The sequence below is a fragment of the Neodiprion fabricii genome, chromosome 2, assembly GCF_021155785.1.
Source record: "Neodiprion fabricii isolate iyNeoFabr1 chromosome 2, iyNeoFabr1.1, whole genome shotgun sequence".
Lineage (NCBI taxonomy): Eukaryota > Metazoa > Arthropoda > Insecta > Hymenoptera > Diprionidae > Neodiprion > Neodiprion fabricii.
In genome coordinates, this window is record NC_060240.1 from 36,729,645 (window position 1) to 36,757,494 (window position 27,850).

Sequence of the window (27,850 nt, forward strand, 5' to 3'; positions counted from 1 at the left end):
CAAATAATTAAGTTCAATCGGCGCTCCACGGGCGTCACGTTACCTTCACAAAATTTCACGGATTCGCTGACCACTTTCGTGGTGTCCGCTGTTCGTTAGCCGGTGCCTCTGCGGGTTCGGATTAATTTATATATTATATATATATTGCATGTAGCCCCGATGACGAGGGAGGAATTGATGATTTGTAGGTTTCAATGCATATCTTATATAGTACACGTGGGAGATTAAGAGTGCTTTAATTTTATATTTACGAAATTACATACATATCATACAATTTCATTGTTGCAATATTCGTCGCTTAAGGATCTGTTATAAGTGTAATAATAATTCGTGCGGGTTATATTTATAGAGTTACAGAAATATCAATTTTCATTTAATATTTGATTGATATATTTTTACTCTCTGGTATGTTTTTTTTTCTTTTTTTGTTTTTCATTTTGTTTCAACTCGCTTCTAATTACTCTCAAATTCAAAATTTCCTTTCAAAGGAATTGTTTCCATTCGGTCGTACACTACATTTATTTATTTATTTATTTATTTATATTCGTATTTGCATATATTCATTATTCTATAGAGTATATGCAATATTATTATACCTGTGTGCATAGATTGGAATGTTAGACATGTTATTTATTTTCACCTCTTTCCGTTTCGTTTTCTCTTTATTTTATATCGCAGCTGAACTTTGGTCGACAAAATTAAAAGTGATATTGTAATTATACATTATAAGCTCTGATTCTTTCGAACCTTTTCGAATAAAATTCTAAGCATTTACATATATATATATATATTCGAAAAGAATACATATTATACATATTATGTATGTATCGAACATCGTCTTAGCTGATTCTGCAGACGTATCGCAGTATAGACAACAAAGCTCCTCGCCGAAGAGTCTGTACATGAACATATACATAAATAACAATATCTATATAAATGTGCACCGTACGATGCATAGCCATAAAATTGTTTATCATACATTCGTGCCCATCGGAGTCGGTGCGGCGAGGCAGGACTGCTGCACCATCTCAAAAACGACCCTTGGACTCGGTCTCTGGAAACGAAAAACGTCTTGCGTATATCACACACTATACGTATACACGTGTATACGCGTGTCTAATCAGGGGTTATAATTTATGCGTTCCCCGAACGCCGGGTTCCTGAAGCGGTGCTGAGAGAGCGCCAAGCCGAGCCGGCGTTGCAGCTCCGTTCTCCTAATCTCCCGGAGCTCCGAGCATCAACGACACCGCCTGATCCTTGTTTTCTTCGTCCTTCTCGATTGGGGCGGCACTTTGTAACAGGACGCGCGTGCCGCTGGACCCGTGTGAGTTCTGCCTGCCACATGCCTCATCCGCCTTGTTAGCGTCTCTTTTTTACCATCCTCCTCCTCCTCCTCCTCCTCCTGCTCTTCTTCTTCTTCCTTCCTGATAAGCGAAATACCCTATTTTCCTCTCCTCCGGATCGATCGTGGGATTGTATTTCTCCAGCCGGTGAACCTTACGCGCGTGGATGCTCGAATTTTGACTGCGTCCGTCTTCGTATCTCGCTTCTGCGCCCCAATCATTAACTTGTTCATCGATTCCCGGGATGAGCCTTCTTCGTGGACGGATCGGACGCTCGGCGGCCTGACTTTGGTTAACGCGAAGCCGCCAAGTGGCGAAGTGACCTGGAGCTGGAGGGCGAGGGAGGAGGTGAAAGATCCAGAGTTGGTTTTCTCCATCCCTCCTTCATTCTTCTTCTTCTTCTTCTTCGTCTTCTTCTCTTCCCGCGTTTTCCTCTCGTCATGCAGCCGTCCTGACACGTGACTCCTGCCGGCCGTCGCAGCCGACGCCGAAGCACGAGAAGCGATCATCAGTGATGGTACGCAGTCTCGACGGCCCACCCATGATTCCGCTCGACGGTTGTCAATCCCGGACGTTTTTTAATACCTGGCAAAAAGACAATTGGGTTCTTCGTTAACTAGAGGAGAAAACTTACACGTGACGTTCAATATTTCATGATTATGTTACGTACGGTGGACTTGACTGATTAATTATCAACTAACAAGAAGAAATATCGCATCTTGTATCTTTTTGAATGGATCCATCCACGAGAGGTGCAGATTTAATTAAGTTCAGATAATGAAATTTCGGGAGCGGACTGATAAACTAATTCGAAAAATCGATGATCATCTAGTTGGACGCAATAATACGTAACGTAAAGTAACCGAATATATCCTCAACCGATTGATGAAAACAAAATATATCACACGATGAAACCTTATGCCAAAGAAAATTCACCTCGATTTTCGGTGTGAAACGCGCGTGCGGCTGCCTCAGAAATTTAGACTGAATTACAAGTGTGTTGGGCTCAAATCGACCCTGGCACATTTCAGCTTTATCAGCAATAAATAATATTACGGTTATTGAACAAATCGTGTTCGATTTAGATACCTATGTTTACGTTTCATCGTTAAATTGTAACGAATCAAATTACCGTAACATGAGTAAATACAAATGAACGGAAATGAGAGATCCGTTCGAGATAATATTTCGATTATTTTTCCTTCTCTTTTTCTCCCTCTTCATTCGACAGTCCGCATAATTCACATAACAGAAAGATTGGAACAAAGCAGGGATAAAAAAAAGGCAACTGGAAATAAAAAAAAAGACAAAAATAAAACAAAAAAAAAAAAAAAAAACCAGTAATACAAATTGTTGGATGTGCGACAGCCGAGGTAATTGTCGCAACAATTCTTGGTTATTATATACATCGTACACGAACAACTACTTCTACGCGCGGAATTGTAGGTAATTGCCCCTCAATTGCGGCGGGTATAATTGCATTGTCATAAAATTAACTCTACACTATTTGGTCATTACCGCTAATTGAGTTGTGAGTTTTGCATAAAGTGATATCGCACACACACGCACACTCCAGATCTCACGTGCTGCTGGATTATAATGCGTCATCATATCGCAATACAATTTGAATAATAATTATTCATAAAACTGTTCTACCTGTACGAAGAGTACAAAAGATGGCAATAATTTTTTTGTCCGTCTGATTATTTTTTTGCCATACCGATACGTTGGGTACGAAGGATTGATCGATTTGGCAATGAATCGCGATGATAGGTAATCGTTAAATTATATCGCCAATGCGATATTATAATCATATACACGAAAGTTCTGATTGAAAATTATTACTATCTCAGTTGCCTGTTACATTTTATATCCGTGCGCGTGAAATCGTTAGCTGAATAACAAGAAATCGTAAAACAAGTTATTTCTCCGAGCCTAATCCCGACTCTGGCACGACTATTTCGACTGGTTCACGTCCCGAATCCTACAGAATTACGCAAGTCTATCGTGTGCCGATCGGCGATGGTCATAATTCGTTAAATGGCTTGTTTATTCGTGAAAGAAAATTGGAATTCTAATGACGGAATCGGCTCGATTATGGTCAGGTTAGAAAAAAGAAATCGAAAAAAGTAATCGATCCACTACGAGTGAAATAAAAAATAATAAAAAAAAAATTGTAAAAAGCGATCGTATCATTCTCCGCAAGTAGGCCGCAACAGCGTCTCTGAATCGAGTATACATGTATATATCTATGTATACAAGGCACGTTTCGTGGTCCATTATAATAAATTCGAGAGTCGGCATCGCGGAAAATTAATGGACGCAGTTCGAGTGCCGACTGTCCGCTAGCGTCTCTCCGTACGGCTCGCGTTATGCGGCATTACGTGCGCCCGGTCACAGGGCGTCGACTATTGCCCTGACGTAATTACCCTCCCTCGTATATATATACATATATATATATATGTGTACGCGTGAACACGTGTACGTATATGCGTATCTACAGCAAAGCGTCAAATACATTCGCAGAGGGTGCCGGTCCGGATGACACCGAGATGCGGCCGCTCTCGCCAATCAATTATGCATGTGTGACTGCGATTGTCATCGACACCCCTGCAGCGGTGCGGAATTTGGGAGGGAAAATTTCTCACCCCTTTAAATATTGTTCGTAGAAACAAACTCGTCTCTCTTCAGCCTCTTTTGTTCGTGTCCTCGATTTAAATTCTATAAGACGCACAATGAGTAACTTCTCCCTTCATCCGTTTCTCCGATGGAGAGTTTAAGAATTTGACAAGTTTTCAACCCTTTATATACGGCGAGATCACCCGACAATTATTTTCCGCGTTTTGTAGGGTTAAAATCTAGAATCTTACACATCGCACTCGTGCGACGTATAAACGCGCGAATTGTGTACCAGAGTGGGAGTTCTGGAACGATGTTGGAGCTTGCCAAGCCGACGACGAGCGCGAGGCAGCAACCCCCTCGCGACCGGTTGCAAATTGAATAACAAACGCGGCATCCCCCGTTGGTTAAATCAGCCAAGCGACCCCCCGGGCTTTTGCGAATGGCACGACATTAACCGCATCCTCCGTTCGCCACCCCATCGTAATTCCCTACCCTCGGTAGTACCTCGTAACCTCCACCCCACGCCCCCCCCCCCTCCCCGCGCGCTTCGCGACTTCTGCTTTGCATAACGATCTTATTCCGTAATCTCTGCCATATTGATCCACTTTACGGGGGACGGTTTCACCCCGTTTCGTCTTGATTGGGGGTGAAAAATTTCCGTCGCTGTATACTTCTAATTATCTGAGCGCATTGTAGACGAAGGCTCGTTGCCTGTATTATAATTGCCCTAATTACTTTCCGAAAAGTAAACCGAGACCGTATCTGCTCTCGATTGAATCGTCAAGCCGAATTCTGATCGCGGCCGAAGAGCCAATAAATAAGCCTGCCTAAAATCGTATCGACTTTCTACAGCACAAAAGTTGGGTTCGCCCGGTTCTCCGAGCCGATGGTAAACCTGCAGGGGGACATGCGTCGAGTCATCCCCGCTAATAATGCGGAGCATTTGATTATCTTTTGACCCTGAAAGCTGAAAAGCACCCTGCGCTCCGATGACTCTGCTCAAAGCCTCTAGTGTATAAGCCACGGCTCGTAATTTCATTCCGGTGAATTTTATTTGGTCAGAATGTGTGGCTATTATAAGATAACCATCTCAGACGGAGAGCCGCCAAATTGATCGGTGAAAATATTCGGGTAACTAAATTTTTAGCTACGTGGAGCAGATTGGTTTCATCGATCTCTGCGTTGCGCGATACTTAATATATGTGACAATATAATCCTGGTTTAGAACTTATCGCAGAACTTTCAGCAGCCGCAGGATTTACTCCGAGGAGAAAGTTAAACGGGACTTTGTGCGACCCACTCCAAGATCCGTATCGATTACCGGTCTTCTGCGGTCTGTTACATCTGAAAACAATTTATCAACAGACGTAGGAGGTTCGCCTCGGTGCTAATCGACGATCTATCAAAATTCAAAGACCGATTGGTTGCATGACAGAATATAGATGCGAGAATGGTAGTTTGAAAAATTTAACACCTCGAATCAAAATCCCACGAGTTCAATTTTGTTGGCCTAAAACAATTCCGAACTAAGAACTTGGATTGAAAAAGTTTGTCCGCTACGAAAGTCAGAAAGATAAAACTACTGTGCGGCTTTCGTCTTCGAAAATGCTAAATGTATATTCCTCGTAAGAATTTTGGATTTAATTCAAAGCTGATTTAGAAAATACAACCTTTAGGTGAAAAAGATCCTCAACAATATTGTAATATATTTTTTAGATCAAAGCACAAGCATGTTGTTTAAAACACGTATAAAATGGGCTGCGATAAATTCACATGACAACTAGAATGAATCGCGTTTGGGACTCGCGCTTTTGCGAAAAAAAAAAAAAACCGTCAACGTTTATTCACGCATGCTCTCTCTCTTGCACGCACGGTACGAATGTGTCTCAATTAGATCGGTCCGAAGTCGGCTAGATACAGAGACGAAGCCGTTGCTCTCGGAGCGCAGAGAGGGTTTTCAGATGAGCGCAAGCGCGGATTGTCGCAAATAAGAAGAGAAGACGAGGCCGGTGGGCGTACACCGAGGGACGGAAAGCCGATGTTACGACGTGGCGTTTCATGCATCGAAGAGCCGGAGCAAAGAGGTTCTCCGCTGGCTAACGGCGCGTGCAATATTACATGCGCCGAGCCGGCGGCTTTCCGCTTTTATTCCACTTTTATGACCTCGCGAAATTTGTTTAGCGCGCCGCCGGAATCAGTTACGCGATGAACGAGAGGAGATTCAATTTCCCTCGTCAGCGACGTTATACCTCGTTAACGCCGCGCCTACGACTGTATTACTTGCAGCGAATTTTCCCTCGCGTGTTTCTTCCGAGCTTTTTTGCAGTTTCTCGTACTCGGACGTTCTGTTCGGCGATACCGAACGGAGTGCAAATTTTTCCCGGCTCACAGTCTTACACGATACAAACCTCGGTTGTATATTTTCGCCCGAGTTACGGACGTGACGACATAATTCGTGCAGCTCACATTGTACAAACCCAACGGTACGAAAATTCAGTAATTACGCTGATTGCTCGCTAATTACTAGGCCGTATAGTCACGCGATGTGTATACTTCAAACCTACCACAGCCTTATTCACTTATCTTACGGAGCGCGGTGGTTCGACTTGGCCGTTTATGCCTTTACGCGAAATCACCGGCAATTCGATAACGACGCGGCCAACCCTCTTACGGTTCTCTCCGAAATCTTTCCGCACCCCGCGCAAACTTGCGCACAGGCTGCAAAAGAGCTCGACAGTTCAATAACGCCGCTGGCTGACCCCCGCGGTGCTGCCGATTGTCCGCGTTAAGCAAATCACCGAGTCTCTGTGTTTGCGTATGTTTTTGCGAGCACTCCATTCTCCAAATCAGTGAACCATCGCGTGTGTTTCGTTGGGTCCCGTCACAATAACCGCGGGATCCTTCGGAGGGTTGATTAACGCCGAGCGTACCCCGATCTGAGAGAAATGACACGTGGAGTACAGCGTGAAAGGAGTGAAGAAAACGATAGTTGGTCGGCCTGAAGCTTTCGGAAGACCGAAGAGTTCGACAATGTGGCTGGTAAATGGTGCAGCTGTTCTCAGGGTGATAAACGGCGAGGAACGCGTGTGCCAGAGTGAGGAGGTCTACTTTCTCAGTTTCTCATATCAGTTTCGACGAAGAGGCAAAAACGGCGTCTTTCCCTTATTATTATTATTATTATTATTATTATTATTATTATTATCATTACTCTTTCGTTTTTTTTTCACCGCGGGATCGGAAGGTGCTAGGCTGAAATAGGCTAAAGAGACTTACGTATGGATCGCGTAAAACCCTATTACCAAGCCGAACAAGACGTGTCTCGATCGAAGGGCCCCGGTTATATATTTCCCTCGTCTTTAGCTTCACCAATACTTTATCCCCGCGGGCCCCGCGTCGATTTGTTCAAGAGGGTAGCAGGAGGCTGCAGCGGCGATGGCGACGACGACGACGACGACGACGACGAACGGAGACGACATCGACGTTGTTCCTTCCCCCTAACACCTCAGCACCGAAGATCACGAAGCAAGACGCAAATTGCAGATACGCAGCAGCGAGCGGCACGAGCGAGGGGCAGGCAGCGAGGACTCTCGTCTCATACAGCAGGCGTCCTTGACTTTTCTCTCCCCGTTCTTTCTTTCTCTTTTCTTTTCGTTTTTTCTTTTTTTTTTTTTCTGGTTTTCTATCGGGATTCAGGTGAGTACGGAAGATGGGGTCGAGTGAGGAAGAGAGTCGGGGTCGTAAGGCGGAGCAGGGCATAGACAGGCGGTGGGCAATGATGTAGTCGAATTGAGTCTAAGTACGCGTTATTCACAAAAGCATCGTTTATTATCCTCTGTATCTTTTTTTTTGTTGTTTGTATTTTTTTTTTTTTTGTAAATGATTTTTCATTAATAATATTTATAATAATATTTTAATAATAATTAATTAATTATAGTACGATACTAGCTTTAGAAGGGAGGAGAGAGAGGGGGGGGGGCGTGATATGCGGGCCGGTCCGAGGCTATGTTCCAAATGTCATAAATAATGGTATACGTGAAACAGTTGTAATTGCGTCCGAAGTTATCCACCGCAGTGCGTATATTGGATACTTTCGGCTGCGTATAGTCGGAGAAGAAGAAAGGCTAAAGAGCACGAGGTACGGAAAATTGAGATTCGGGCGGAGTCTCGTAATTTTCAACGATCGGAATCGAGATTCTTGAAAGAAGCGTGATATGATATTTGGAACTTAGCCAGGAGTTGAAAAAATTCGGGGCTAGTTTTTGTGTGCGCCGAAGGGGTGTTTGGTGTATGGTACATCCGTGTGTATGTTTTCCTTTCTTTGTCTCTCTCTATTGGGTTGTTTTAGTTTTTTTTTTTTTCTCTTCGTTTCGTTTGTACAATATTATATCGTTTTAAATATAATATCATCTTTCACGCACTATGTATAGTATTTACATGTTTGTATCGGTGTTTCTCATCTAGTTATTTATCTTTGTTTCGTATCATTTTCTTCCAACTTTGTGTCCCATCGTTCGTTTTCTACTAATTTCATATACCGCAGTACGTAACGAAGGGTCGCGGTTCCGGGGGTTGGTCGACGACGAGGTCGGGGGCGGAGGCAGAGGCGGAGGCGTTGGAGCCAGACACAATATAAAAAATTACAGCAGCAATATATAATATTTTATACAGAGAACGGATCGTTATCAGGATCTTTCACCCAGAATAGAATTTGGTCAAAATCCGGCAAGGGGGGTTAGAAGAGGGGGCGTCGGGTTAATACTCGTCTCATCTCGTTACACGTACCTAGAGACTATGTACAGGGGCGGGGGAGGAGGGCGAGGGGGTCTGCGCCGTGCCCGGGGTGCCGGGATTTTGCTGCATGGAGTAGGAGTTGTGGTGATGGTTGGCGGCGGCCGCGGCTGCCGCGGCTGCGGCGACCGCGGCGGCCTGATGATGGTGATGATGGTGGTGGTGGATCAGGTTGAGGTTCAGGGGGTAAGATAGGGGGGAGCCCAGGGCCGTTGCGTTGTTGGCGCATGCGGCTCCGGGCCCCACCGGGCTCAGTGCATGCTCATCCCCGTGTGATGATGATGATGGTGGTGGGTGGTGGGGACCACGGTGGTTGCGTGATGATGATGGTGGGGGTGGTGGCCCATTAGCGGCGGGAGATGCGGGTGGTGGGGATGATGGGGTGTCAGCGGGGTTGGAGGGGTCATCTGCATTGGGGTCATGGGGGTTGCCGGTTGCTGCTGGGTGCTGTTGGTGCTCGGCTGACCCGCCGTGCTGCTGTCCAGGGCCCCCTGAACCAGGGGCCCCGAAATGGGACTCTGCTGACTCGCGTTGTCCTCGCTGTCGGAGCAGGACTCGGCCGACGAGCTGCCCGCCCCCGCCGCCCCCTTGCCTTTGCTCGCCCCGCTGCTGCCGCTGCTGCTGCTGCTGCTGTGCGTCTTGACGTGCTTCGCGAGGTGGTCGCTGCGCATGAATCGCTTGTTGCAGACCGGGCAGGCGAATCTCTTTTCTCCGGTGTGGGTTCGAAGGTGCCGCTGCAACTCATCCGAACGTGTGAACCGCTTTCCACAGAATAGCCAGTTGCAAACAAACGGTCGCTCACCAGTGTGCCACCGCAAATGGGCCTTCAGATGAGACGTCTTCCCGTAGACCTTCCCGCAGCCGGGGATGTGGCAGCTGTGGATGTTCTTCTTCCTCAGGTGAACACCGGCAGGTCCGAGCCTCTCTGCCTCCTGGCAGTTCGGGCAGTCGCAGGTCGCCCGGCCGGTGTATCTCCTCTGCGACCTCGGCGAGGGTGCCTGAGCGACGCCGGCGCCTCCGGCCCCCTGGGGGCTCCCGGCCCCGCCCCCGCTCGTCGCGTGATGATGCAGCCCGAAGCCGGGCGGCCCGCCGGGCAGCATCGACTTGTAAGTGTCTTGAAGCAGGTTGTGGCCGGCGGTCGTCGAGCCCAGCAAGTGATTCCCGGCGAGGGCGAGGCTCGTCGAGTAATCCGCCGAGTAGTTGGCCATTTGGGCCGCGTGGACGCCGACGCCGACGGTCCCGCTAACGTCCAGCCACCCGCCGGTCGCCGCGCTGTGGACGTCCCACCAGCCCCCGTCCCCGGCCTTGATGCCGCCGTGCGTCGCTCCCGGCATAGCGTTGAACGGCCACGACTCGTAAGGGTGTCTGCCGTAAACGGAGCCCAGGGTCGCACCCTCCACCTTGCCGAGCAGGCTGCTCTGGTGGTGGTGGGGGTCGCTCGCCGGCTGGGCGCTCGCCGTCCCGGGGAAGTAGAGGTCGCTTCCGTACTGGGGGGCGGTCGAGGCGCAGGAGGTTACCGGAGGCCTGGCGTAGCCCCCGGTGCTGCCGGCGCTGCTCGTCGCCGTCGGCCTCTGCGTCACCCCCGTTGTGGTCGTGCAACCGCCGCCGCCGCCGCCCCCCGAGTGTTGCGGCGAGCTCCCGCTGCTCTGCGGGCTCTTTTTCCACGGGTGGAACCCCTTGCCGACCGCCGCGTCCGCCAGGGGCGGCGGACTTTTGTTGCTCAGCTTGTTGCACTGCGCCGCCAGCATCGCCAGCGGGGTTCCGCGCAGCCCCGGGTGATCCTGAAACACGAAGAGAGAACGAGGATTAGAGCGAGGCACGGAGCTAAGGAACCGGCGAAAATCGTCGTCGGGCCGTGACCTTTGCGGATCGTTGATCGAATCGATCGCTACGTAGCTCGGTCGCATCCTCGTAGGTTACATAATTTTTTATTAATTTTCAAAAATTTAAATCGATGAAAATTCACCGATCCCCAAACACCACTGGCAGAAACCAGTGCGCATGCACCGACGATTCGGTGACTTATCAGCGATATTTCCCTGATATCCAGCGTACCTGTATACATGTACACCGATTTTTTCCATCGACGTACTCATAACCGATTCGCATTCAGAGAGAAACAACAAAGCACGCGTAACGTTACGCGGACCTGGGCGGTAAAAAAATGTCTCGAGTTCCGGGTATTCCGGGACGACGCGAAGGATGATGAAAGATGATCCCGCGTGCACGACGAAGGTAAAATAAGGCCGGGCGGACCCGGAGGATCGGAAAAACCCTCGGCAGTCCGGACGCGGAGTATCCCTCTCCAGGGACTAACGACGTCATCTCGCGGGGCTGTAATAGCTCGAGATTAGCGTCGACCGCGGAGGAGCGCTAGATGGAGCCGGGCACCGGAGGATAATGAGGCCTCCGGCGCGGCGGCACGGCGGTTCGTAGCTTCGCATCAAGAACACTTTCATGCAAATCGTTCGTCTCCGGGATCTCGGTTCGCGGAGCCGAGGCCTCGGGGTGACTACCGAAACTTCGGGAGCTCGGGCGTCGAGTCGGCGCACCGCGACGCTCGGGATTCTACGGAAGCGACAGGAAATTAAAGTCTGGCTGCTGCGGCCATTAACAGTCGGCGCCATCCCGGCGACACGCCCCGAAACCAGGTCCGAGGACCTGCCAACTTCGCTGCAGACGCCGACGCGTATCGCCCGACTTTACTCCGATCCGGACTCCTGTCCTCCGGATTAACCGGGACCCCGAACCCAGAGCGCGTCACCGCGAGACTCGGAGGCCACGCCCATGCCACCCTACGCGAGCATCCCCACGACTCAGGACCCCAGGTAGGCGCGAGGGTTGGTTCAAGCGTATTGATCCGCGCCAACAATGCCCCGGATCTTCCGGGGACAACGGCGACTTCCAATCGCGGCAACCCGTCCTGCTTATCCTGGGGGAAAGGATACGTGACTCGAACGGCTGCTCCCGCGATAAAAGAGATGCCGGGATCCTAGCCGCGTGAGCGTGACGCGGTTTCGACTTTTTTCTTCACACATCGCTTCACCGGTTTTCTATCCGCACGATCGCGGTACGAGCTCGACGTTTTGACTTTGCAGCAACGCTGAACGGGTCGAGAAGTAGTCTGCAATGACCGTATTCGGGAATTTTTTTTTTTTTTTTATATTTCTGGCGCCCGAGAATGGAAGTATGAATAAATAATGATGCAATTTTCGAGGTACAAGCAGTTGAGAAGGAGAACGAACGCCGGAGTGGATCACAGCCGTCGTTTATTCGTTTGAGAAATGAATCGTGTCTAGGATTGTAGCATTAAACCCGTGACAGCGAAGATGCAGATGTTTGAATTCGTAAATGGTGTGAGACGTCGGTCTGTGACAACTGTAGACCCGTTTCATTATGTTCTATAGACCGAAAGTTGTCGGGGGGCTGCAGAGAGCATTCGTGTTAAGAAACGACGGGCGGAAAGAATCGTTGACGAAACTTGTTCAGAGACCTTTTCTTTCAATGGCTCGACTCTTGCGTGAAACACTTAGCTTCAGCATCATCGGTTCAGTGGTTGATAAAAAAAAAAAAAGTCAATTTAAATTTTGACGCAACGAAACGGTACGTTCGGACAGCTATTGATTGGAAAATTTGAAACTTGATTTTACAGTGTACGAAAATGAGAGCCACGTTGCAGGGAGTGAAAATCCTCCCCAGACGATTCGATATAAAATATTGACCCTTAGACGGTTCTTGTACCTCGTTCGCAATTAGAAAGACAATTTCCATTAGACATTCATCAACGTTCTGTGCGAGCAACAGGATCGCGTACGAATGAGTAGAAAAGCGGGGTGCGTACGCGGAAAGTAATCGAGCGGGCGAGCCGGGCCGTGGGGGTTGATGGTGGTAATTGGCCACGGATATAAAGGGGGTGGTGAGTATCCGCGAGGCGCCAACGAGACTACGGTATATATCGACGTCTTTTCAATCTTCGCGGGGTAATTACAGGCTGGGGTTTGCGGGGTTTGGCACGGAGGGAATGATAACCTCATTACCGGGTCGACCGGCTGAAAAAGCACCCGACGTATCAAACCGCGCTGATTACGAGCCGAGAAGAAGTCAGCTCGACGCCTCCGCCGACAGCGGCGTCCTTTGTATCCTTTGTTTTAGGGCCCCGTCTCGGTGACCCAACCGACCCAACGGACCTTGGGCCCGGCTGCTGTGCCTACTGGCTGCCTTAATAACGCCCGGGGCCCGAGCAGCGCGGCGCATAAATTAAAACCCGAAGAAGCAAGCCAGCCAGCCATCCGTGGAGCACAGCTCGGTTACAGACGCGGCACCTTCCCGGAATCGCACCGCGATACGCGGATTCCGAAATCCCAAGCCGTGCCCTTCGGCTGACGCCCGGTTTAAGTTGGGGGCGATTAGCGGCGTGAGCGCAGCCATCACTGCGGCCATTAGAAAGAAGTACAACTCGACGTTTCCCGAGTCACCGTACCGGAACTGAAACCACCGCACGCGGTGCGGCTCGTTGGTCAACGGCACGTGACAGCTGGGTGGGTGGGTGTCAGCGCGTGGTCGAAGGGGAAGGACGGACCTCCACCCTTACAGAGCTGCGGAGAGGACCGACAGCCGTCTGACGGAGCGGCGTCGCGACGCCCGGGGTGCGAAGCGGGAAAATCCGCGGCGAACCGCGACTGACGCTACGTTTCGCGATCTGTCGGGTGGATTAATTGCCGCGCAGGATCGGCGGGATATCGAAATAATTTGCGTCGAGGGTCGTCCGCGGTTACGGGGTGGAAAGTAATCGCTGTTATCATTTTTCGGGGTATGCATTGTTTGTGAAATAACGTGGAGAGTGTGACGGTCGAATCACTGCGGGTATGAGTTTGCTGCGGATTAGCTGATCACAGCGTCGGAATTATGTACGTGTGGAGGAATTTTTTTTATACCAAGTTTTTTTGGTTCTCTGAACGGGCGGGGGAGAATTTTAATTTATAATCATTCTCGTCGCATGTGGTCAGCTGCGTCGAGTCGGGTTTGGTTCGGTTAACCTCGCGTGATGTGGATTATTGAACACGAGAGCTAACGGCTGCTCGCTTTATTAAATTCAAATCATTCCCGAAGAAGTTTACCTCAGTTAACATTGAGTGAACATGGTCTCGGAGAAACCGTCGTCTCTGATCCACAGCACCTGACTCGATATTAGGTGCGTACCTAAGTCACGAAATTTAATCGTCACCCGCGATCAACGACCGATAATTAATCTTGCGCAAACATGAATCATATTTTTTAATTTAATTTATACACCTTCGTGCCATGCGGGCTGAAAATCATCTACTACTAATTCAAACAACGGAACAGAGAGTGCTGGATTGATTACATGCGCGTTGATTATGGAACTAGAAAAAAAACTTATACAGCGACTTTATACCGAGAAGATAGTCAGATGTTAGATCCGAAACGTTGTCATTACATTCGTTAACGGAACATAAAATAAAAACATGAATAAGATTCTACTCGGTGTGAATTATGAAAAACACAACACGTTAATCTAATCGACTTGAAAATTGGGTCAGACATTCACTTGATTCTGAGGATTGTTAATGCACGTGCGATAGCCGCGGGAAACAAGAATCGCGCCTTGGCCCTTTTATTTAATTTTGAAAACTCACGCGCTGCACGCAGAAAGATCCCTTCGAGTCACGAACAAGCCGCAGAGCATTTAATGTACGATTTGACATGCTCGTTACTCGTATAAACAACCGCGGGTAAGCACGTTAGTTCACAGCAAAGAATTCTCCGTTGTTTTTGGTCCAAATGTTTGTGGGTAGCGGAATAAACTGTGAAATACCTACATATAATGTAACGAACGATAAAAAGGATGTTTGCACTCGGACCAGAGCATGAAGTCAGCGGATTCCGTAATAAATAACAGTTATTAATCGGGCGTCAGGTACGCGTGGGATGAAAGTAAGAGATTTTTATTATCTCCTCGGCTGTAGAAGCCAGCGATAGCCGGTATTCGTTTGCCCGATGAACGCACTTGGGTACTCTTCAATTAAACGCACAACGTCGTGAACTGGTTATTCGGTGACACGATCGACGATACGGCGACGCTTCCGGCGGCACGCGCCGCCGTTTCTTTTATCTAGCGGTGTCTGAGAAGCCGGCGCCACAGCGGCAACTCGGACAAATGGATTTTTAACACACTTTTATCCTTTCCGACGAAAGCAGCTTCTCACGTAACGTACGTCCACATCTCGCTGACCACGACCCGCAAGGTATATTAGGTATAACGGAGTGTGTACGAGGAAAGCCTCTCGTCCTATTTAGTGACACGGTAATCGAGGGGCTGGCTTTCGAACTAGAACCTAAATCGATTTAGTCCCTTACTTCCGTTACTGTTTCCAGAGCTATTGTTTTAGCCTGACCGAAGGAATCCCGAGGAAAAACGAACGGTGGAATTCATTTCCGAACCACGCTAATTGCTTTTTCGTCATCGAACCGTACAACTTGACTCCGAAATAACTCGAATGAATACATTCAATAAAGCCCATCGTACTCAAGGTTTCACCTTCATGCTTTGCGAACTTGTCAACACTGGAAAGAACGGACCAGTTCCCGAGCCGAACGATTAAAGCCTTTAGCATGTCGAGGTCAGCCATAGTTGCCGAATAATATCCAGAGTCGATTTTCCCATTGGCCAATTCCGGCGATGACAAAATGCGATTGAACGGAGCTATCGCCAAGCTTCGATGGACGTTTGGTGCGCCCCTAACGCTTCGGAGGGCGCAATTAATGGGGTTATTCATGAGTGACCGCAGGCTGGACCAAGACTACCGATCCTGCTCCGCCCTGGCGAGGTCCAGGTCACCCGCGTAGACGATGCTTGCGCCGTGGATATTATGTATAATGCGAGTGGTGTCTGGGTCCTTTGGGTAAGTTCCCACCAGAAGAGAACAGAGCTACCTGTTATATACCTCGGTCTAAATTATGTTTTTAATTAAAAACCACCGTGAGAGCACGCTTCCATATTCTACACGGACCGCCGCTCTCCGGTCTGGCGATGAGCAGCTCGTCCATGCATCCTACTCGTGTACGAGTAATAAAGGGTTCCCGACGCTAGTTCGTCCCTTCGGGCAAACAAGAAGCTACCTTGATTTATCCGCTCCTACTCCGGCGGACCTTTTCGCCTTACAGGGATTAAATTCAGGACCAGATTTAGGTCATTGACTGAAACAGTTCGCGTCTGGTCGCCACGGGATGATGACGTGGCATCCTTGAAACTTTAATTTCACCCTTCTTATTTAACAATTTGTACGACAGACCGCGTGCGCAGAAACGGATTCTTCGAAGGGTTTAAATCGTTTACGATGCAAAAAAAGAGGACGTATTTCAAGGACGCGAGAACGCCGTCATTATGCCAAATTTCTGAGCTACCTGGAAAAATAATCCTATCCTAAATTCGGCAGGCGATCTATCCGGGATCTATATTCCCCAACACGCGATCCCCCGGAACTGCAAGGCTGGAATTTAAAAGGATCATATTCTTTGGCAGGATCGCAGGACGACTTGGAAATTGCGTTGGAAAATGAAGTTTTGGAACCTCTCCGAGTCGAACGCGACGCTTACGTGATCGGAGAAGTTATCTCCGACTACGGCAAAGGCGTCGTCGGGAGTGCGAAAAGGTTTTACGAGAAGGATAAAGGAGAAGAACGATCGGATGAGGCGAGGAGGCAGGGCTGCCAATTCATTAGGTCCCGTAAATTGTCGCTATGGCGGCGCTGAATATTAAACGCGCATTACAGCGCGGCTATAACTCGCGGCCAGTTAACACGACTGAAGCTCTTCTCCCGGTTCCCGCATAAAAAATTTCCTTTATTTTCACCTTGGCCAATTTTTCTTCCCTCTCATTTCTTTATTAATTTATTCAAATTCCCTAGCTCCGTATTAACGCGCGTCGTTAAAAACTGAAGCCAAAACGCTCTGCTGCAGCTGCGAATTTATTACACCTAGTTTCGTGAATTTTAACGCAAATTCATTGTGACGGAAAATTTTTGGCTGATGAAATTTGCGAATGAAGTGCAGGACGCGCGGCTATGTTCGACTGGAAATCTCTCAACATCACGCGCGTTATTCAACACTGAGCGCGTCTTCATTAGGGTAATGAGCCAGCGGTAAATCTTTCGAGGTATGCGCTTCTAGAACTGCAGCTTTGACGGAAGCTTTGCATTTGCATCGAGTAATTTAGTGGCTCGTAAAAATGTGCACCCAATTAGCGAGCCGGTGTCCGAACTGTCGCCAGACCCAAGTTTTATTAACGCGCGATTATTATCGCCAACCGTATTTTTGCCTGTCCGTTTACGCGCGTAAGTTCCCGAAATTTTTACTATCTGCAAGCGAATATTAAATGTTTTTTCCCTCCACTTCATTATTTTTCTAGTCTTCGGCGCGTCCAGCCTCCTATAATAATACTATCCGTGGAAAAATTTGAACGGACCGTAACTCAAAGTGAAATCGAATGGAAATTTTATAGTGAAAAATTCGAGAAAATTTCCCGGTAGAAATATAGGTGTGGCCCCCAAGTTTCTCGCAGAAGTCAGGTTAAAGGCGTAAAGTTATGCCCACATATCGGAAGCCACGCATTAGCATATAGAGCGAGTCGAGTTGCCTTCTGGCGATCTCTTTTACGTCTTCCGAGGCTGCAGGCTTGAGGTAGCTGTATAATATAGGTAGCGGGAAAAGAGTTTGTAGGTATTTGTTAACGACGTACTTTTTAAAGAATCGTTCTTAGTAGTTCTTAATTAGGCCGCTGTTAGAGCCAATCGATTTTAGAGACTAGTCGCTACCGCGTTGTCGCTCCTAATTTTAACATACGCGCGGCTCGGACGGTGAAAAGTGGAAAATCAAGATGAAAAATAATACTGGCCGGGTTCACGGGATCGGCGAGAATCTTTTCGTCGGGTTCTAACCGCGCCCTGATCTCCGGCGGGGGGAATAGGAAGTCGAGGAGTATAAAATATTCAGATCTAAGCAGGGCTACCGAACACTTACGACCGTATATCCAGATGTTTATTACTATAACGCGGTGGTCTCCAGAACTCGGGTTGCTCCGCGTAGTTATTTAACCGACTTCGGTTCGACCCGCGCGGTCGTCTTTCAATTATGAGAGCCACAAAGAAATTGATATGCAAATCGCACCGCCAAAGGGTCCAGCCGCGTAATTACACGGAAATAAATTAACGAAATGAAGCCATGAGGATGGCCATTTTGAAAATTCGTATTCAAATGAATGTTGGACTAAAAAATTCCATATCCACGTACATTCGGACATGTTGCGGTGACGACACGGCGTTATGTTTACCCTTGCGAGAAGCGCCGATGTCGGCGGTAATGCTTAATTATCACCTGGCGCGATCCGACTATTTGCAAGTTGAAAAAAAAAAAAAAAATGACAACTCCATTCCTGCCAAGGATCCCAGGTTGTCGCAACGCTTGTATACAAGTTCATCGTCGGAAAAAAACTCCTGTACCTTACAGATCAAGGAAGCAAGCTATCGACGCGTGCGCCTGTTCTCAACGAGGGAAGATAAGTAGCAACGAAATAAAACGAGTTCGTACGGAGAATCTGGCAAAAAAATGGGGCACGCGATAATGGGATCACGTAGTAGCGAGTCTGACCACAACGACACCTGCGCTTTGCGATGCGACTTTCATTTCTTTGGTTACTTGAGTCTATCATTATACCGTCTTTACGATGATGCAAAAATAAAGAGCGAGATAGGCGAGCTGCAGCTACGCCAACATCCGACCGCAATGAGAGTTTACTTTGAATATCGTCGATCGAAAATTTCCATGCACTTAAGGGCAATCGACGATTACTGCGGAGTCGCAACGTGTCCAGTCAGTCATAATTTGTAAAATTAGTACCGATAAGTTAAGCTAGCGATACCAGTATGGAATTTGTCAGAAGGTGCGTAGGTGACCCAAGTATATACGGTTCTATGTGAGTCAACCGGGTCTTATCGTGGCCGTTTTAAGGTGAAAGATGGATTTTCGTTAGGGTTGATAAGAAGCTCTACCGGACGATAAGAAACATCGCAAATCCAGTGGTACGCGGATGTCCATCCAGTACTCGGAAAGATAAGGAAGCTTGGAGACAACGATTCTCATCGAGTTGATAAATATAACATTCGACGCGGAATTTGAGAACCTGTATAAAAATCGCCTAATAGAAACGTCTGCATACACAAGTAGGTACTGAAGCAAAATTGAATCCTGCGGAGATGAAAGGTCAGTCCGTATTACAATACGGAATGCTCCGAGAGTCTATTTAGAAAACACTGACCCTGTAGAGAATATAAAGAAACGATCCATAAATTCTCGCCGGGGAGAAGAAGCCCCGAGAAGCGGTGGTGTGCAAGCGCCTAACTGAATAAGTACCGAGCGTAGGTACGTTGGTAGATACTTTGCCGGGAAACTAGTGCCGGCAAACGAGCGTTCGTTGTGTAAGTGAGCATGGCAGTCCGTAATTGTGGGCGCATTGGCGATGAGATACGCCGACTGGCAGGCAGGCAGGGCTGGTTTGTTGGTATCGTGAAAATTTACATAGATTGCCGTAACAACTCGGTGCCGAGCATGGCACGAGAGAAGAGCGCACGCGTACCTGCCTAGTCGAGTGTTGCAAATAACAGCGGTGCAACAAACCGGCAGTAAATCACGCGGTCATTGTGCCTCGGTTCTTCTGCCCGCAACCGAAACGTCTCCATCGACGAGCGTTTGCTTCTCGTTGGGAAGGAGGGGTTCGTGGAGACGGAAAATCACGGGCATATGCTAATACAAATTGACCCGTCTGCGGTAAAACCAACGCGGCCTTCGTACACGTCTCAATGATGAAAGCTCAGCGTGCCGTTTGTCAATGGCCTGAGGTCGGGAGAGTGGGTACAATATAAACACCGTGCACTTCTCGACCGAGAACAAACTAGGACGATACCCAAGTGCACCGAGCTTAACGACCCCCCGAAGCTTTATCGGATCGTCGCTATTGAATCGCTCCATTAGGAGCAAATGCCGCAGCTTCCCCGCACATTCGTACGTCTATCATCGCTTTGTGCACCGACACAGTCCAGCGGTGCGTCGACGGCATCAATGGGGTCCGCATACACAGTGTCCAATTTTATTATCCCCGAGTAAACAGATGGGCCGATGGTTTTACGGATTTTTCGTCAAGTCAGTCGACTCTTGGGATGCCTGATAAAGTTTCCCATGCTATTGATATTCACGCGGACTGAGGGCGTCCGTCGACGAAGAGATATCCGCTACGAAAACCAACCAGCAACACCCTGTAGAAGAAGAGGCTGTGTCGGTTCGAGATTACTGCAACAGACTGTGACATATTAGGTCACCCCCCGGAGGCATCATCATCATCCCCATAAGAACCCTATAAGAACCCCTCCCGCAAGAGGGTCGCCTCGTCAAGGCTCCCGCGCAGATTTATTGTTTCACGTTTTAGCGGTTGACAGAAGCCGTGGGAGTAGCCCTTGCCGTCAAGGGGTCGCGTCCGTTAAGGGCTCGGTAACAAAGGTTCGTAAGTCATCGATGGCCTCGGGTGCCGGCAAATAAGATTGGGAAATACAAAAGTCGATTTGCGAACTTGTTCTACATTCGCTGTTGTAACATTGATGTGATTTCGAAAAAGGTATCGGGCAGTTGTCGAGGAATTTTGCTTTTGAAAAATCCGGCCAAGGATTGACCCGAATTTTAAGCGCCTTCCTGGTTCCAGGGATCAAGTTCACATGTTATACGATCATGGGCTCGCTTTCGGAAACGCGGACTCAGTGCCTTCCATAAAAATTCATAACCCTGCATCTTATACATACGCATTTCCGTTTCGGGGAAAAGCAGAAGGAATAAACCCACTGGGAGACACTTTGTCAAGCAGCTAGCGTGCGGTATAATAAACATCCGCGAAGAGGGGGACGGGATGACGCTGTAATAAATTTAGCTGCTTATTTCACGGTGAATTGTTGACTTTGACTCTATAAAAGCCGTCCGTCACGCGTTCAAGTATTATATCGCAGTCAACGTTCACGAGTCCAAGTAGACTGGATTTCGTATGGAAAATACATCACCGGAGAATCGGGTATTTCTTTATTTCAATTCACGGTGTATGAGTAAGCCTGTCGTTTTTTTTCTATCTTTTCACAGCTTTTTTTAAAATTATCTTCTTCTTTTTTTACCTGCAGTCAGTAAATTCCTGCACGTGACGTCTTCATTTTAATTGATCCGCTCTCACGGTCCTCATTCTCGACGAAAGGAACACCAAAAACAGGCATCGATTTCGTACGTAACAAAGCCGTGTATCATGCCTCGGGCCGTCACGAGCAGCGGAAGATTTGACGAAACCGTTAAAATTTCGTATTGTTCTACCGGCAAGTTTTGGCCCCGTTTTTTCCCCCGTTCGAATATTCATGCCGAGTACAGGGGAAAAAAAAGGAACTGGAAGAAGAAAAAGAGATGTGCAAAAGATTTTTTATCGTCTGTCCTCAACACGGTACAGAGAACTGCAATAAAATGCAACTCTCGGAGAAATAACAGCTGGTTATTTGTTATTACCAAATGAATTATCCTGCGCATGTACGGTTAATTACCAACAGCGAGCAATGATCACCCAATTACGAGTGATATTCACCAGGGAGTTTGAACATCGGCATCAGTAATAATAACGGCTAATGATGATAATTCCCTCGGAGAGTATTCATCGCGTAGTTCATTCCTTCGTTTCTTTCCTGGAGCTTGCAGCAAATGATACTTTTGCTTCGCTCGCTCGTTCGCTGGATTGCTTCGCTTTCTTCACTTCGAGCGTTCGGCATTTTGCATACGATTATCACACAAACACGTGAGAGGCGTTCGATCACGAATACTCCGCTCACCTTATATGTTACAACTTGAAAGACCCTGGCTGCAGTGGAGGGCGAACGAAGGCGAACGAAGGCTGAGCGGTACGAGAATATATATGTATGTAAGTAAATTGTTCTTATGGAATATAACGATAAACCGGAGAATAAACGATGTAGAATTGAATTGCCGTATTTCTCACAACGTTGAAAAATAATTTTACTGCCGTTGATTCAGTTGGCCTGACTCCGATGTAATACGACGTTGCGTGATGTTTTTGAATCGTTACCGTTGGGTGTGAGCCGATTTCCTTGCAAAGAGTTTCTGTTTCTTCTCTTTATTTTATTTTTTTTCTGTCCTTTTTGCAAGTTTGTTTTCCCCCCTTTAATTATCTCCTCCGTCCAACCCTCTTATTTCTGCGCGCAAATTGATACGTCGTAAAGATAAAAGCGGCGGTAATGCACTGCGTATCTGTGAACTACAATGTTACAACATAGTTCTTGTCCGAGACGATAACGATGCAAAAGTGCAACAACAATTACAGTTGATTGCGCGTGCGTCGAAACCAGCCTTATTACCAGTTATCGTTGCTCCATATTCATGAAATGGCATCGCGACCTAGCTTTTATCGCCTGGAATGCAATCTAACGCGCACCTCGAGTATCGCGAGTGTCAACTGAAAAGTACGGCAACCGAACCGCGGCAAAACAGTGTTAAGCGTTACGTGTTATACGTGTTATACGCGTTATACGCTGCATGCTCGGAAGACCCGATATATTCTTCTCGCCACGGTCGTCAAACTCAATCGGACATATCGTCGGGTGGACGGATGGATAAATTACCCCGCTACGGGTGCTTGCAAGCACGCTCCCCTCCGGGTTGGTGTCGCGGTTCGCGCCCCGGGGGATCCCCGGTCATCTTACAAGCTCTTCCTTCTCGCCGATAAAAAAATCACGCCGCACAACTAGGTTTATTAATTTCTCCGTGACCCCGGACCCGATGACTGATCAATAAGCGTCCGACCGTTTCAATGACGGGCCAAATTTTTTCATTCCCAATCCTTCCGACTCCGAAAGAGCGAGGGAGAAGAAATTGGACAGCGTGAAGAGAACGGGACAACCTTGTGCACGGTTCGGCAGGGGAATAACAGTTTCTTGGTATACGACTTCCGGTTATTATTTCCGACCGCACAACCGCGAGTGATAGGCTCTACGTCATGCGGAAAAAGTGCGGAGTGCACTCTCTGTAATTATTGGTCTGACGCCCGGTCGACGGACATTCGGAAAAGGTTTTGTACGCGGTGGCGCTGTGCACTCGACGACGGAGGATAAAAAATGCATGTGTGAGGCACGGACAAACGAGCGTGCGAGGGATCGATCGATCATATTTTTCAAACTGTTTTGTCGCCCCGTTGTGCGGTCCACATGCATACGTTCTGAGGGTGTGCATGATCCATGTGCCCACTGTGAACAGGGAACGAGGAACGAAGAGCGGCCATGTTGTCACCTCGAACATCTGCCACCCGGTTGCTCGGTTCGCAGGTCGACGTTGCAGTGTAGGACTGGTGTCAATGCGAAACGAGCTGGTTAAACGTGTCGGCTGAGTGTTTGTCCGAGCAGGCCGCCGGCGATAATTCCGGCGAAAATGCGGTGCCGAAATCATCGCGAATCGGGCTCGCGTTTGAATGATATCCTACGTACGTAGATATTCAATTAGCTAAACCACGCCGCGATCATATCGCACGAACGCCGGACGGGGATTTAATTATAACCGTCAGTCAGACTCTCTTGCAACGGTGTTAAAATATTTCAACGAAAAACCACGATCTGGTCTCGTGGTAATGTTATTCCCAAGGATAGATCATCGGCTTCGTATATTCTGCGTGCCAAACACGCATCAAGGACAATTAGTGCGAGGATATCTTTTTCGATGACGCGATCGAACGCGATGAAGAAGTGAACAAAGGAATACCTCGACTGGAGGGCCTGGAGCCAAATTGCGGCTAAGAGAGAAAGAGAGAGAAAGAGAGAGAAAATTTGTCTGCATACGTACACGTCGAAGGGACAAATTGGGACAAGGTTTCCGCGACATCCGGCACTTTGGTTAAAGCCTCTTACAGGACTTTGGGCACGGCATAAAGAGGCCAAAAGGATCCGGGAGCCCGGTTCCAGGGGTGGAGAAACTTTGTGTCGAATGGGACGCGCTCCCTCCGCTAAATGCCGGGCTGCGGCCCATTGTTGCACTCAAAAATGTCAACGGCGTCACGCTTTGAGGACGCTCGACGCTCTGTGCTTCCAAAGATTTCTTTCTATACACGGATTACCATTGCTCCTCGAGTGCTGCGGGGATTCGAGAACCTCGAGTAAAGTGCATTACGGTTCATCCGCGCAGGGATCGAGACGACAGGTAGAAAAATTCGTTGCGTTTATTCGATGAACCGGCCTCCCGTAATCCACGCAACGAGTTGGCCAACATTTTTTCCGTACACTGCAATGGGAGAAAGGAAATGATCCGGTGCTCGAGGCAAGAAATAATCATTGACCTAAATTTTCACCGAACCCTCGTACAGGTCCGAATCGGACCGATTTCGTTTCCGAGACGAAGCACGCCTTCCCGTTCAGGAGTCAAGTCATTCCAAACGGGACTCCAACGGTATCCGAAGCCTATCTTTTATGCAGAAACCTCTAGCTTCGAGTGTACGCAAAGTTCCGTGCGACGGGACGTTGAGAACTAAAACTCTGTGTGCATTATTCAGGAACTTGCTACTGGCATTTCTTCACCGATGGTACAAATAACGAGCCATCACTATCAAGTTGTCGTCTATCATTGATGCAATCAATAGGCCATGAGATTGAAGACTCGACTAGTCGAGCCTCTGCACTGCTTGAGAACGAATGAATTTTGTATTCCTTGACGTATGAGTTACCTATCCACGCAACGAGCAAAACTTCGTTGATAGTTTGACTGACGGGAATAGAACACCGGGAAATAAATAGACGAACGACGATGACGCGTAATGGCAAATTTCTTTATCTTTTTTTTTACACTATCTACTTGTCCATGGATCGATACGTTTTTCAACCTCGCAACGCGGAGTTCAGGTGTCGAGAGGAAGGAAGTGGGCAGGCCAAAGTATCTAGTTCTGTCCTGAGCATCCTGTCAAGTGGATCCTCCGCGTACAAAAGGATCAGACCCATAATTGGCTCCTCAAAGCACCTGCGAGCTCGGCTAGACCGTGCTGCAGCAGCATTCTTTGACCCTTGAGAACCTTGCGCAAGGACCTTTGTCTGCCGATATTCGATACGTTCGGGTCGTATGCTGCAGGAAAATTGTCGGAGAGAAAGAAAACTGAGAAGAAGATCAGAGGGACCCCAATTTCCACAATTACGAAAAGGATCCGATGAAATACACTGCGGTACAAGCGCAAGGCTTCGAAACTAGGAGACAAAGTTCTGGGCTCTGTAGAAAACGTGAGTATACAGTTTTGGAAGGGTTGAAAAATCGACAACTGTAATCGGATACACCATTAATAATACATGTTTTGCGCGAAGATTAATTTCGGCTTTCTACAGAAAGATTTTTCTCAGCACTTAATTAATATTCTTCTAGAGTTGGTTTTCTTTCTCGTTCCTTCCTAGTCCCATATATTTCATTACTTTTTTACCGCACCTACTCGTAAATCATCTTGCGGCATACGATCTTCACACAGCCCGGGTAAGGGTCTTCTCTTTTCTGGCAAGTCGTAAAACGAGAAAACTCTCGTACTAGAGCAGACCAACACGTGTTTGCTGGTAGCATAATAGAGCCGTAGATCGTCGCCCGTACCTCGAAACTCACCGTCGCACCCGCCGACCGTCTCTTCTGTCAAAACACGAAGGATCATCCAGGATGATCGGTACTTAACGGGATTATCCTCTCCGCAATAGAGCTATAGCTACTAACTCAAGGATCAAATTTGAACTGGATAAGATTACGGTGCCTGTCACATCATCGAAAAGATTAACAGATCCTTTTCCCTTTTTCTTTCTTCGCTACTTTTTACCGTATTGTGCCGCGCGAGATGGGCGCGATGTTGAAGAGTCAAATCGAGGTCCCGAAGGTTCAAGTGCTAATTTACTCAGCTTTTCCTCAAGGCAGAGTTTGCCGATCTTATCATCCCCAGGGTACAGGGTATACACCGTACTGGCTTTTGGCAAACGCGACAAATCCCGGTCTGAGCGGCACTTGATTCGTGAGGTTTTACCAGGGATTTCGAGGATTAAGATCGTCTATCCACAACGCGAAGGGGAGACAAACGATCTTCCGCGGAAGTGGCTCATTCGGTTCAAAATCGTCTTTTCTGAACCTTGTCTCGGCCCTGAATGATGAAATCGACTTCGTACGCGGTTATTTTTTTTTTTTTTTTTATCTCGACACGCAACCGGGCCACATTGTCCGGACGTCGACAAAGCTCAGCCGACAGAAGAGTCAATTTCTGAACGAAGTAGCGTTCCAACTCACCACGTGACTAGCTGGGGACTTGGCGATGGATTGTAGCTGCGGATAAAGCTGTCCGGCCGCCGCCGGAGTCATGTCGGTCAGCATCTCGAGGACGTTGACGAATCGTTGTTGATTATTTCTTTTTTTTTTTTTTTCAAGAAGCACTCGACGAACTTAAGGGTCGTTACTCGAAAGTCCTTGCGGGTATTAACCGAGCTTCGGGCGAGCCCCGTGAGTATAACTCGAGGAAAACGAATCACAGATCGAGAAAGTAATTGTTATCCTGCACGTGACACTGGCTGTAAGGTACTTCCGAAAATCGGTCAGTCGTACGGTACGCGGTCACCCTGCGGACGTGACAGCCGACGACAGCGGTGCGGGCCAGGTAGATTTTACTCGCGATAAAAATTCCGGACAACATGGGAACCGGTTGCGCGTGTGGTTCCCGTTCTTAGCCCCGTGACAGACTGGCGACCAGCTCAGGATCGGGTTCGGGCCGCGGCAGAGAAATGGGGGAAATCCCAGGCGCCCCGACTCTGCCCCCGACCTCCGCCCCTCTCTACGCCGACAAGAAAAGAGGCCGTTCCCTCGGGGGCGGGGCACCCGCGGATCGGTTACCGCCTTCTGTCGCCCCTCGCCGCCCCCAGAACGAGCCGCTCTTTAACTTTCCCCCACCGATCGAGGGGCCGCGATGCGCGCGCAGCGCCGCGACTCCTGGAGGGAGACACGCGCGCTCTTCCCCGCGGCGGGTCACGCTTATCGTCACCGGAGCTCGAACGCGCGTCGATGGGTTCGACTCATGCTCCGCGGTTCACCGCCCGGGGAGACGGGCTCTGGATTTGGTCCCCTTTTCGACCCGACCAATGGAGGACAAAATGACGGAGGTCGCGTGGCGAACCGGCGTGACGCGGATTGGACCATTTTCCGTCGCAACGTTGCCGCGGATCCCTTTCTCGAGTTCCTCGCATTTCGCACTCCGAGGATCGCGTGATTCATTGTGAAGTCATCAACGTTCATGTTGGCAGCCAATAAAAGACCACGGGAATCGCTTGCCCAGGGTAGTTTCGAGACGTGTTATTTGTTAAGTTATACGAGCGCGCACCGAACGACCCAAAGAACACCGGTGATCGAACTTGCGGTGTTGCAAGAGAAAACCAGCTGCAGATATAATTGGCACTGCAGCAGTTGCAACCGTTATCCTCAGCTTTTTGCCTTCCGCGCTCATACTTCTGTGTGCCATTCGCTCGGAGCTGCGCCGACCAATTCAGTAGTCGGTCAGAGATTCACGCTTGGAAGTGTACCGTGCGCCAGCTGCTCGCTGCTACTGGGAACGCTCGTACGCAAATGAAAGGAAAAACCTTTCGAAGGAAAAATTTTTTCGATCTCTTTACAGGTTTGTTACACTCGCACGACCTCGAGTCTGTTCTCAATGAAACGTATCCGCGGTTATATGCGATAGAAGTAATTCTTCGTTAAAACCGGCATCTGGTATAGATGAAAGAATCGAAACCGATCGCATAACTCGTCGCACGTGACCAACCACCGGTGTAATTTCGTACGCGTAGGTATTCGTGCGGGGCGTGATATTAATTGTAGAGATTGACACACCGTAATCGATCCGAAGGTGAAAACGTGTTACGATTGTGAGTGATCGACGCGTCGTATCTCTACCTACCACTCATAAGCTCGTATAACGCATCGAGACAGTCTTCGAGGCACACGCCAAGGTATATTCC

The 27,850-nt window shown here is 48.4% G+C and overlaps 1 protein-coding gene and 1 long non-coding RNA gene across 5 annotated transcripts in view; one reads left to right on the forward strand and one right to left on the reverse strand.

Annotated features, from left to right (window-relative positions):
- Window positions 1–217: 217 nt before the first annotated feature.
- LOC124175078 (transcription factor Sp9) overlaps window positions 218–27,850 on the reverse strand; it is an 89,022-nt gene continuing 61,389 nt past the window's right edge. For 2 of the 4 annotated variants that reach the window (XR_006869083.1, XR_006869082.1), the window contains one exon: window positions 218–1,928. Coding sequence is in view for 1 of the 4 variants with exons in the window: in XM_046554942.1 (XP_046410898.1) it covers window positions 8,748–9,487; window positions 9,556–10,534; window positions 26,136–26,219 (1,803 nt within the window). In the remaining 3 variants the exon portion in view is untranslated. Of the gene's footprint in view, window positions 1,929–7,591; window positions 9,488–9,555; window positions 10,535–26,135; window positions 26,640–27,850 lie in introns of those variants that run through there. The other 2 variants (XM_046554942.1, XR_006869081.1) reach the window with 2 other exon arrangements.
- The window catches only part of LOC124175080, a 36,047-nt gene continuing 30,499 nt past the window's right edge, over window positions 22,303–27,850 (forward strand). Inside the window, exon 1 of the long non-coding RNA XR_006869084.1 lies at window positions 22,303–25,105. This is a non-coding gene — a long non-coding RNA (uncharacterized LOC124175080). The remainder of the gene's footprint in view (window positions 25,106–27,850) is intronic.